Consider the following 12,302-nt stretch of genomic DNA (forward strand, 5'->3'; position numbering starts at 1 on the left):
CAGCTCATTGACTTCGGTGGAGGAGTTTAGGTCTTTTATGCAAGGATGATATTTAATCCTCGATCCCTCCTTTGTCCAACAGCTGCAGAGGGATTACCTGCCCGCTTCATTTTAAGTGGTTTCTTGCAACATGTGTTAACTCTTTATGCTTAACAATCTGTCCCAATTTGTATTGAACTGCGAGACTGGTTATCTTTCCCAGACCTGAAGATGGGCTCTGTGAAGCTCGAAAGCTTGTCTCTTCCACTAACAGAAATTGGTCCAATAAAAGATATGACCTCACCTACCTTGCCTGTCAAATCCTGGCACCAACACACAGCTACAACAACACTGTAAACAATGCTATACATTTGTCTTGTGGAACCACACAGCTGATTTGATTGGGAAGCAACATTGGCGGCGGGTGGAGATGTTTCCATAGGTTTTCTGGGTGGAAGGATTCTTCCAGCGGTTCAACACAGCCAAGACCATCTCATACTGTACCTATGGGAGAACCATAGCCATGGAAAGAATCTATCATCCCTTTTATCAAACTCAAGCCAAGCAACTACTTTGGCAACCAGATTCAAATGCAATCTGTCTGCAAATATTTGTTTCCATTTGGAGAAGATAAATTGCTTCCTGTGCAGCCGGTCTATGCGGGTTTATCCTACCTTTCAGCAAACCTTTGGTAGTCACTCAGAAACCACTGTGATTAGTGCAATATCAATACATAGCTAGCAAATAAGTCACTTTCAAAGGGATACTTGAGACCGGAATAAACTGTTCAAACGGACGAACACCCCTGGATGTAAACCAGAACAAGAAGCTGACCCGTTCCAGGCTTTAGATCTAGACCCCAAATGCCCTTACTGTGTGCCAAACCAAAGTTTATTCCTTCAAACCCTTTGACAACATTAGGCAGCCCCTGTCTGAGGCAGGAACCCATTTAGAAGATATTTTTATGTGAATTGTAATGACACATTTGAAAACAAAGGTGATCTGGACAGCAACAGGACGGTGGCTCTCTATCCGGGTATCTCTCTGCAGCCAGTCCTCTCTGCTAGGGACCTTGGCATAGTTACCTAGACCTTCGTTATGCCTAAGCTCATTCATTAGGCTCCTGCTTTGGGCTGCCCTTCCAATAGCACCCAGAAACAAGTGGTGTATCTGTAATGGGTTATTCTGGTTCTCGCTGTCTGCCTACTAATACGAGCAAGTGGTTCAGGGGATGTAGGGTGACCAGATGTCCCGATTTTATAGGGACAGTTCTGATTTTTGGGTCTTTTTCTTATATAAGATCCTATTACCCCCTACCCCCATCCCAATTTTTCACACTTGCTGTCTGGTCACCCTAAGAGGATGGGTAATAGGATATGGAGCCTTATACCTTTGGTCATCAGTTCTTATTCAGCAAAAACAACGAGGAGTCCTTGTGGCACCTTAGAGACTAACAAATATATTTGAGCATAAGCTTTTGTGGGCTAAAACCCACTTCTAAGGTGCCACAAGGACTCCTCACTGTTTTGGCCTATACAAACATGGCTACCCCTCTGAAACCAGTTCTTATTCAGTACAGCACGGTAGTTGCTGCCAGTCATTGTCTGTAGGCTATTCCCTGCCCTAGTAACAATGTAAGCAATGCAGTGTCTATACTGACACTGCATCGACCTAACTACATCAACATTGACTCTGCGCCTGCTCCTGGTGTAGCAGGCCAGTTAAATCGGTGGGAGTGAAATTTTAGTGTAGACACTTCCATAGTTAGGTCAGCATAAGCTGCCTTGCATAGCTGCCTTGCATTGACCTAACTGTGTAATGAAGACCAGGACTCAGAAAAGCAGCCAAGGAGTGAATGGGCCATGGAGACAAACTGATGCTTTCACCACAAGAGTTGGGTCAAGACGCTGTCTTTTCCAATGTGTTTGTACAGCACCCAGCACAATGGGGCCCTGATTCTGACTGGGCCTCTGAGCACTATGCTGATATAACTAATAATAATTAATCAATCTAGGAATAATGTCAGGCTGGGAAAACGTGTACTGCTGCTGCCCATGCTGTTCCTGTTTGGGATACAGGAGTCCAGTAACCAAGGCTCCCGCTGGTACCTTTCACCAGCACTGAATTTACTTAATGACAATTAACTAATTAATTAAAAACAAACAACCCCCCCCCTTTCCTCCCCAGCCACCTGCATTGACAACTTGTATCTCAAGTTTTAGCACACTGGGCCTGATCCTGAACTACGTGGCTTTGCTCTTGGTTTCAGTAGGTGCAAAATCTGGCCCAGCATGAATTGAAACAGCTGCATAGAAAATGGGTTTTCTGATGGCAAAGGTAATTTGACTCCTCTATACAATGGCATTAATGGGTGGTGCTGCACAATTATGGCCCCTGCACAGGCAACCTTCATACAGCTGATACAATGCACTATGGCTGGCTGGCTGCCGTGAAAATGCATGAGGCCATCTGAGATGTTCAGTTCTGGGCATCTGGACCATGAGACTGGAAAAGCAATCCTGTTTAACTTATTAAACAGGTATAGAGAACTTATTAAATACCATGCACACCTCCAGCCATTCTCTTCTGTCTCCTTGCCTGTCCTCAGGGCCTTGCAGCCAAAAAGAAATCCCAAACAAACCTATGCTCATCAGCTGTTTTTGAATTATGCTTCAAGATGGTCTGTTCTTTTTCCATGCCCCAGATCCTGCTGTAAACTCCTCTGGGTCTCAGCAAATTAATGCTCTCTTTCTCTCTGTGCTAACTTATATTTTAAACAGTGAGATATCACTTTTAACTAAAATAAAACCTTCTGAAAAATCCAGTTGTGGTTTCCAAGGATAGAAGGAAATTAACAACAAAACACTTTCCCTGCATAAGATATTTTGCTCCCTCTTAAAATAAAGGAGGAAATAGAACTCAAAAAGAGATTTTGTTTTTTGGCATTTGAGATTTTAATCAGGTTAATGTTTAACACTGGGTGTACCCATGGAGGACATCTGGGCTCTATTTAGTGGACCTAAAATTACTCTCCCCAGTCTGCCAGGAACAGTGGAAATTAACATGCAGGGTGGAATGGAATGTCCTCTGTCACTTAAATGTGAGCTAAGGAACCCCAGTGATAGGATATGGAGGTGGGGTTAATTTATGAGACCTGCACATCCTTCAGCTGAGCAGAGGTCCTTGATTCAGTGCAGGCCCCAGCTTAATGGGCAGAGAAAAGGGCTGTATGAAACTGAGCCACCACCAATAATAAAATAAATTCACTTATCCTCCTGTTCAGCACTGGTTAACCTCAACTGGTGTTTTTTTCCTCAAAGCCCCAGCTCCTGGAGTCCTGTTATTTCATGAGCTGCTTGGCTCTCATTATGGTTGTGGAAGAGGGTTGCCACCTTTTAGGTACAAAACCTGGGATTTTCCTGAGCCCATAAAACTGGACAGCTAGCCACGCGTACAACGCACCTTAACAGATTGCCCGGGACAGCTACCACCAAAAAAAGGGTGGGGGGACCCAATCCTGGGAAAACCTGGACAGGTGGCATGCCTGTTGTAGAAAAACACAGGGAAACGTGTCCCATTCACAAATCAAAAGGCAAATAAGAACAACCCCAAATGTATCATTTTCTTTAACAGCCCAGTGGATGTAAAGGCGGGTTCACAGCCCCCAGGGGCCGGGCTGACGCTGTTGGAAGGGTGGGGGCTGGGGGGGGGGGACACACGCCCCAGAAGATGCTGCAGTGGCCAAGGCGTGACCCAGGGAGGCGCTCAGCTCTGGAGGGAGGAGGGGCGGGTGGGTTGGCTCTAGCGAGGGGGGGGGGCGCTGCAGGTTCTAGACATGGGAACCTCTGCCCCACGAGGGAGGGGGGATTGTATCCCCTCCCCGCCACACCCACCCCCCCCCTTTCCCCACGCGCACGCGCACGCGCACGCGCACGGCCCCGCCTTCTTCAGGCGGGGCGCGAGAAGGCGCCTGGAAGCGGGCGCGCTTCTGACGCAAACGCGCGCGCGCGCGCTCTCGTTCGGAGCGGCGGTTTCCAACGGCGCGCGCGCGCGCGCGCCCTCCCGCCGCGCCTCGTCACGCCGTTGCGTGCGCCCTCTCGCCGCGGTGCGTGGCGCCGTCCCCCCGCGCACGCAACGTCCAACCCGCCCTTGCCCTCTCCTCTCTCTCTCTCTCTCTCTCTCTCTCTCTCGGCCCCGCCCCCCTCACGCGACCGTACTCACTCCTGTGTCGGGAGCGCGCCGGGCCGAGCCGTCCTTCCCTCCCTCCGTGTGTGTCGCTCGCTGGCCGGGCGCGGAGCGCGGCGCGCTCGGTGGGTCCCCGCTGCCTCAGGCCTCCGCCCCCTCGCCCCGCCATGCCGGAGAAGCGGCCCTTCGAGCGGCTGCCGGCCGAGGTGTCCCCGCTCAACTACGGGCTCTGCCTCAAGCCCGACCTCGTCGACTTCACCTTCGAGGGCAAGCTGGAGGCGGCCGTGCAGGTACGGCGGGCCGGGCAGGGCCGGGCTGAGGGGAGAAGGCGGCCGGGTGGGGGCGGGGGCGGCCGAGGGCTGCGTTGTCGGGACCCGGTGGGGGTGGGGGGGGCCGTGCAGGTGCCAGGCCCAGACAGAGACAGGAGGCCGGGTACGGGGGGGGGAGGGCTGGGCTTTGGGTGAGGGGGGGCGGGGTGACCACGCGCTGCGGCCCCGCCCTAACCCGGTCCTTACGACTGAGGGACCTTGGGGTCTCCCGGGGGCGGGGGGAGCGCTCTCCACGGTGGGGGATCGTGGGGGGGGGAGGCTGGGGGGATGCTCTTCCCCGGTGGGGGATCGTGGGGAGGGGCTGAGAGGGGGGGCACCTTAGGGGCAGTGTCTGAAGGTCAGCCTTTAGTTTCCCCCTTTGGGGTTCTGTGTTGGGAGGGTCTGTTCCCTGCCATTTGCTCTTGCTCGCCCACTCCCCCGCATTTCTTGGATATTTCCCTGTCTGCTTCCACATTTCTCCCCAATGTTTCCTTTCAGATCCGAAGAATCCAACATCCAGTGGTAGGTAGTAGTGCCAGTACTAGGCAAATTGGTTGACACTGTAGTAAAGAGAATAGGAGTACTTGTGGCACCTTAGAGACTAACAGATTTATTGTAGCATAAGTTTTCATGGGCTACAGCTCACTTCATCCGATGTAGCTGAAGCCCACAAAAGCTTATGCTACAATAAATTTGTTAGTCTCTAAGGTGCCACAAGTCCTCCTGTTCTTTTTGCGGATACAGACTAACACGGCTGCTACTCTGAAACTGTAGTAAAGAACATGATTTGTTGGGGAAGAGTCAACACAGCTTTTGTAAAGGGAAATCATCCCTCACCAATCGGTTAGAATTCTTTGAGGTGGGTCAACAAACATGTGGACAAGGGAGATCCAGTGGATATCGCACACTTGGACTTTCAGAAAGCCTTTGACCAGGTCCCTCACCAAAGGCTCTTAAGCAAATTAAGCAGTTGTGATAAGAGAGAAAGTCCTCTCATGCATCAGTAACTGATCAAAAGACAGAAAACAAAGGGTAGGGATAAATGGTCAGTTTTCACAATGGAGAGAGGTAAATAGCGGTGTACCCCAAGGATCTGATCTGTACACCAGTGCTGTTCAACATATTCATAAATGATCTGGAGAAAGAGGTAAACTGTGAGCTGGCAAAGTTTGCAGATGATACAAAATTACTCAAGATAGTTAAGACCAAAGCTGACTGCCAAGAGTTACAAAGGGATCTTACAAAACTGGGTGACTGGGCAACAAAATGGCAGATGAAAGTCAGTGTTGATAAATGCAGAGTAATAATATATGGAGATATACCTATCTCATAGAACTAGAAGGGACCCCGAAAGGTCATCGAGTCTAGCCCCCTGCCTTCACTAGCAGGACCAAGTACTGATTTTGCCCCCAAGTGGCACCCTCAAGGATTGAACTCACAACCCTGGGTTTAGCAGGCCAATGCTCAAACAACTGAGCTATCCCTCCCCCTACGTATAGGAAAATGTAATCCCAGCTATACATACAACATGATGGGATCTAAGGTAGTTATTGCCACTCAAGAAAGATTTTGGAGTCACTGTGGATAGTTCTCTGAAATGGTCTGCTCAGTGTGCTGTGGGAATAAAAAAAAAGCTAACGTTAGAAACCATTAGGAAAAGGATAGATAATAAGACAGTAAATATAATGCCATTATATAAATCCATTGTGCACCCACTTCTTGAATAGTACATGCAGTTCTGGTCGCCTCATGTCAAAAAAGATGTATTAGAACTGGAAAAGGTGCAGAGAAGGGCAACAGAAATGATTAAGGGTATGGAACAGTTTCCATGTGAGGAGAGATTAAAAAGAGTGGGGATATTGGCTTGAAAAAGAGACAGCTGAGATGGGATATGATAGAGGTCTATGAAATAATGAATGGTGTGGAGAAATTGAATAAGGAAGTGTGGTTTACTGCTTCACCTAATGTAAGAACCTAGGGTCACCCAATGAAATTAATAGACGACATTTGTTTTAAACATGAAAGTTCTTCACACAATGCACAGTCAAGCTGTGGAACTCATTGCCAGGGGATGTTGTGAAGGCCAAAAGTATAATTGGATTAAAAAAAGAATTAGATAAGTTCCTGGGGGATAGGTCCATCAATGGTTTTTAGCCAGGATGGTCAGGGATGCAACTGCGTGTTCTGGTTGTCTTTAAGCCTCTGATTTGCCAGATGCTGGGACTGGATGACGGGATGGGTCAGTTGATGATTGCCCTGTTCTATTTATTCCCTTTGGAGCATCTGGCATTGGCCACTGTTGGAAGACAGGATAATGGGCTAGAGGGACCATTGATCTGACCCCATATGGCCGTTCTTATGTGTCAGGGTTTGCCCCAGTCAGTATTCCAATCCAAAAGGTGCTGCATTTGAATGGTATTGTATGCATTCAGTCTCTGAAGCGGCTTGGAATTATCTGGTTGGAAGCCTTTATGTATAACTTTACAAATTCTTCTTTTTCCCCTTGGTTAACACCAGGTTGGAAGGGACTGTGGGCCTCAGTATCATACAGAGCAGACATGTCAGTGAAACAAGAGGCTACGCTACCAGTAAAAATGTGTAAACAACCCAAAACACTGAATTTCTCACTTTTTCTGAAAGGCAAAATCTTTACCATGCTCAGGCTTTTCCCTCTGAAATTAGTTTGAAAATGATGCACATTTGTTAGGTTCTTGCTGGGCTTTCTTTCAAACTGGCACAGTTTGAATGAAAAGAGAATGAAAAATATTTGAGGAAGATTGTAAATACCTTGTTTGAAACACACCCATCCCAAAATCCTTTGTCATAAAGGGGAGTTAAAACCTGCCTGTAAACGTAATCCTATGTGAGTAATAAGGTTGTTAAATATAAGTATAGGGGGGAGAAGACTGCTTCACCAGACAAGTTCGTGGTGTCTATGGAGATTGGGATTGGGAGTGGGTGAAAGGCTATGAATGATAGTAAATCTTGTGACTTGGCAGGAAGATGACCAATGATGAGTAAATTTGCATCATGAGGAAGAAATATTGAAATTCTGTATTTGGTGGTTCTTCTTTAGCTCAAGTGCTAGAGATGTGCTGCTAGGATCTTAGGGTCTTGCTTCAAGTCTAGGGCTGGTTTTGGAATTTTGAAAGGCCTTCATTGAGTTTGTATTTGGTGGGTTTGTTATCCCCTTTGAGGTGCTCTTAAGGTTAGGGTACAGTTCAGAGAGCACTGATCAGTGCATTTAGAGAGAATGCATCAACTAGTGAAGAAAAAATGTAATGTGAAGTAATGTGAATATTTTGAAGATGTGCCTATTAATTCTCTGAGAATCCTAGATATTTGTCTAGGCACCAAGTTGCAACGGATTTCATACATAGACACTTATTTTTGGGTCTTGAGTCTTCCAGATTATTTGGATTGAGAGTGATAACTGGACCCTCATCACCGGCTCCCGAAGGGCTAATATCAGGATTTATTAACAAGAACCCCAGTATTAGCAATGGCTGTGCAGACAGTAGTTTGTGCTGTGGGGTTAAGGAGAAATACTTTCTGACCTGGAGGGTGTAACATTTACACCTGGATGAATCACTGAGTTAACTGAGTTGTTTATGAAAGCTTGTGCTATTGTGTACCTCAAGTGTCTATGTTCTGCCATTTGGTATCCTCAGTCGTGAGCTGTAGAATCAATAATAAATATATAATTCAACTATCCTTTTAAGTGTCAGATTAAAGGTCAGCGTCCAATCTGTGAAATTGTTTTTTGCATTTGTAGCAGTAAGCAGGATATGTTGGTCTTTTGCACAGTGTTTCTGTTGGTGACCCTGCTGCCCAGGGCATTTGAGGCTCAAATATGTGTTGCACTTGAAGTCTTGGCTTTGGAACATCAGACTTTTGAAAACTTTAACCATGTAAACTGATTAATAACATTTTTTTTCATTTACTCCACAGAAGTAAATATTATACAGGGTCTTTTCATGTAAGCATCAGAGAGTAGAACCTTTTAGGATTCAGTAGTTAAGATTGTGTGTCAATTGTTGACTGAAGCAAATCATGCAATTTCAAAGTCTTGAAAATTACCAGTCCTTATACACCTCTACCCCGATATAACGCTGTCCTTGGGAGCCAAAAAATCTTACCGCATTATAGGTGAAACCGTGTTATATCGAACTTGCTTTGATCCGCCGGAGTGCGCAGCCCCGCCCCCTCCAGAGCACTGCTTTACCGCGTTATATCCAAATTCGTGTTATATCGGGTCGCGTTATGTCGGGGTAGAGGTGTATGTAATTTTTAATTTTGGCACTTTAGGTTTGCTTGTTACCTGCTCTCTTACCAGGAAACTACAATGTTATGATCTGTCTCTTGGTAAAGCTCACGTTTATAGCCAGGTGAATCTAACATCTTTTTCAGAGCAGTGATGGAGCTTGTTAACTTACTGTTTAAGTTATAGCTATTTTCTGTCTGGTTATTCAATATGACTTTTAACTGCTAAAATTTAGGCATTTACACAAATACATATATAATTCAGAAGTCTATAGAGCTCCGTAACAGTCATATAAACTGACAATTTATATTACATTACGCTTATATCACACTACAAATGGTGATTCTTCAAAGCATCTTGTGAGGTGGTTCATTTGTTATCCCCCATTTTACAGATGGGGAACATAAGATGGGCTAACTGATACTCCTAAAGTTAGAGGATATGTCTACACTGCAGTTAGACGCCCAAGGCTAGTCCATGCCAGCTGGCTTCATCTAAGGGGCTGTTTAATTGTGGTGAAGATGTGGTGTAGACCTACCTTGGAGGGTCCTAGAGCCTGAACTCCAGCCCGGACCTGAACGTCTATACCACAGTTCAACAGCCCCTTAGCCTGAGCCCCACGAGCCAGAGCCAGCTGGCATGGGCCAGCTGCAGGTTTAGCTGGAATTGAAACTAAGGAGGTCTAGCTCCTGGTTCTGCGTTCAGTCCACTAACCACACTTCCTCTCAATAGTCCAAACTGTTGTAAGTACCTTTTTGTAACTGTTTTAAAAAAACATAATTAATGTTTATTCAGAAAAAGATATGAACTGCCAGATAGTTAAGTCTCCAGTTCATGGAAGTCTCCCTTTGTAACTCTATTTCTAAGGATCCAGCCATCAACTCAGCACAGTCATTACACAATGTCTAGGTCAATTGAAGTCTATTTTGTTTCCACGTCCCAAAAGGCTTAATGCTGGACCAGGAACAAAGAAGGGATATACTAGCATACCGTTCTTCAGCAGCATCAAATTGAAAAGGCAAATCTGAGTTAGCTATCAACAAAACTAATCAGCTGACTCCTAACATTCGACTTCTGTTTTAATCCTATAAATTAAAGTTTGCAATGCTGTAGTGCCTCTGAACAATTACCTGTCCAGTTAAGGGTGTAACAGCTCAGAGCTTCAGACAGACTTGGGCAGCATGATTTTGCTGGTTTGCACATACTGGAAATTGTAAGCCATTATACTAAACATAGAGAATATACGCTCATGATAGTTCAGTTTTGTTATGTATAAACTGCCAGCAAAAGTCTTCCTGGCTGCACAATAGGTATCTTCTACCTAAAATGCTAGCTGTACAATATAAAATGTGTGGACCTTTTAAATCTCTCCTTTCCCAGTCCCTTTAATATGTCTTCAGGATATTCTGATATATTTAGCAGTGTTTTAGCCCGCATCTGTCGCTTTTTATAGCTTGCTTTTGCAGTGTCTGCCAGACTAGGGGAAGGCATGCATAGTATCTGATCTTGTAGTAGGCTGATTAGGGATTGATTGATTGTGAAGTGTTGCATTTAAGACTCTGAAGATCCATCTTTAGGAGTACAGTGTTTGTAGACCATCTCTTTTGGGTAACGACTTAAACTTTTAGGCTATAGCTACAGTACGCAGCTTTTAGCGGCACCATGCTGTTAAAAGCCGTGCAGTGTAGCTGCTGTTTGTCGGCAGGAGAGAGCTCTTCTGATGACAAAAAACTTCCATCCCCTATGAGCAGCAGCGGCTTTGTCGGCAGGAGAGCGTTCCTGCCGACAAAGCGCTGTTCACACTGGCACTTCTTGTCGATAAAACTTTTGTTGTTCGAGGGTGTATGCTTTTTTTTTTTTTTAACATCCCTGAACAACAAAAGTTTTGATGACAAAGTGCCAGTGTAGCCATACCCTTTGAGTCAGAGTCTAGTATAGCAGTTTGGATTTGTTGTACTTTAATTTAGATCTGAGTATGAAAATTAAAGGCAGTGCACTAAGTTTGAATCCATTTATATTTCACAGTCAGGGGTTCCTGCTATTACTCTTTCCATTCCTCCTGCTTTTCAAAATTGGCAAAACTCCTTAATTCTCAGTTCTGTGCAGTGCTATAATTCATCAGACTAAACGGTTATCCTTTGTTATACATTAAAAAGACACTTGCATAGGGATTGTGTAAACTTAAACATTTCTGAAGTGTGTGAATACTATAGGAAAATAATAGACTCAAATGCTGATTGAAATATTAAATAGCTTTTTATAGCAGAGCAATACTGTATTCAGTATTAGTAGATTTACTACCTGACTACTATAATCCAGTCTAGATATAGGTGAATAAAAATGTGGTTACCTAGATAAGGACTAATAAACGTAACTGCCGCTGCTTTTCTCTCATTGACATGATTGAACTTTCAGTTTTAAGAAAGATCTCTCTGCATATTTGTTTATATTCTAGGCTCTGAACTAGTTTTCATATTCTGGAGAGTAAAATACTAATCAAACGTTTGGCAGACTGAGTACATGGTTGTCGGAATGTTATATTTAGAATAACCATCGGACAACTTTAAATTACAAGGTTTTATTTGTCAAGTGTTGACAAACTGTACAATACACAGAGTCCATGCACCAAAGATTTTACAAGCTAAGATCTTAGTAGTATTAAAAAGGGGGTTCTGATGAATAAACCTTGAGACTGAAGTTCAGATCCATCAGAACTCCCCAGATGTCGTGTTTTTCAATTGCTGTAAATAGTACAGAAATCCTAACGAGGTATCTTCCCCTCTACTTTTCTGCTGCTTCAGTACCTAATCAAAAATTTCTGAACATCTTCAACTCATGTTTGGAATAGTTATTAAAATATCTATGTTCACAAGTTTTGGACTTTCAGAATTATGGTTCAGGTGAGGTAATCTGTAACTGAATTTTCCTTGTGCCCCACCTATTAGTGTGTTAAACATGGACACATCTATGTTAAATTTGATCTGAACACCAGAAAGCCTTGGCGATGGGAATTATAAAAAAAAGTGTAGGGGGGGGCCCTCATTGCTTTTTGACCTTTGAAACTAAAACTATACATGAGTATTTTAAAATGCATCTGAATTAAAGATAAAAACGACATTTTCAGAGTGAAATCTTGGCATACTGTCTAATTTTTCCCTTGTAATGAATTGTGGAATGGCTTGACTTTTAAAGCTTTGGATGCAGTTGGGCTTTCTGGTTGGCAAAGTCCAGTAAATGCAGTTCAGACTTTATTGATTATTATGTAATGGAAACTATAAAAGGATTCCACGAGCCAACCTTCCTTGATGGTTAAGTTACTTAGCCTCTATGCAGTAATTGTCCATGGGTTCGCTGCCTTTATTCCCTTATTACTCAAGGACTCAAATTGTTCAATGATCACTATTCTTTGTGCTAAGGTAGTTTGATATGGATGATAGCCAGAGCGTTAGCCTTTACCCTTTTCAGTTCTGAATGAGGTGCCTGATATGTCTAGTTCACTTCTATTCCAATGAAATTAGTCATTTTTGCAGTGGGATGAACTTTTTATTTTAAATTGCTGCTGGTTT

The 12,302-nt window shown here is 44.5% G+C and overlaps 1 protein-coding gene across 1 annotated transcript in view; it reads left to right on the plus strand.

Annotated features, from left to right (window-relative positions):
* Window positions 1-4,175: 4,175 nt before the first annotated feature.
* Window positions 4,176-12,302, plus strand: part of NPEPPS (aminopeptidase puromycin sensitive) — a 55,472-nt gene continuing 47,345 nt past the window's right edge. Inside the window, exon 1 of the mRNA XM_044999535.1 lies at window positions 4,176-4,454. Coding sequence (XP_044855470.1) covers window positions 4,332-4,454 — 123 coding nt within the window. The 5' untranslated portion in view covers window positions 4,176-4,331. The remainder of the gene's footprint in view (window positions 4,455-12,302) is intronic.

Source organism: Mauremys mutica, chromosome 25 (genome assembly GCF_020497125.1).
Source record: "Mauremys mutica isolate MM-2020 ecotype Southern chromosome 25, ASM2049712v1, whole genome shotgun sequence".
NCBI lineage: Eukaryota > Metazoa > Chordata > Testudines > Geoemydidae > Mauremys > Mauremys mutica.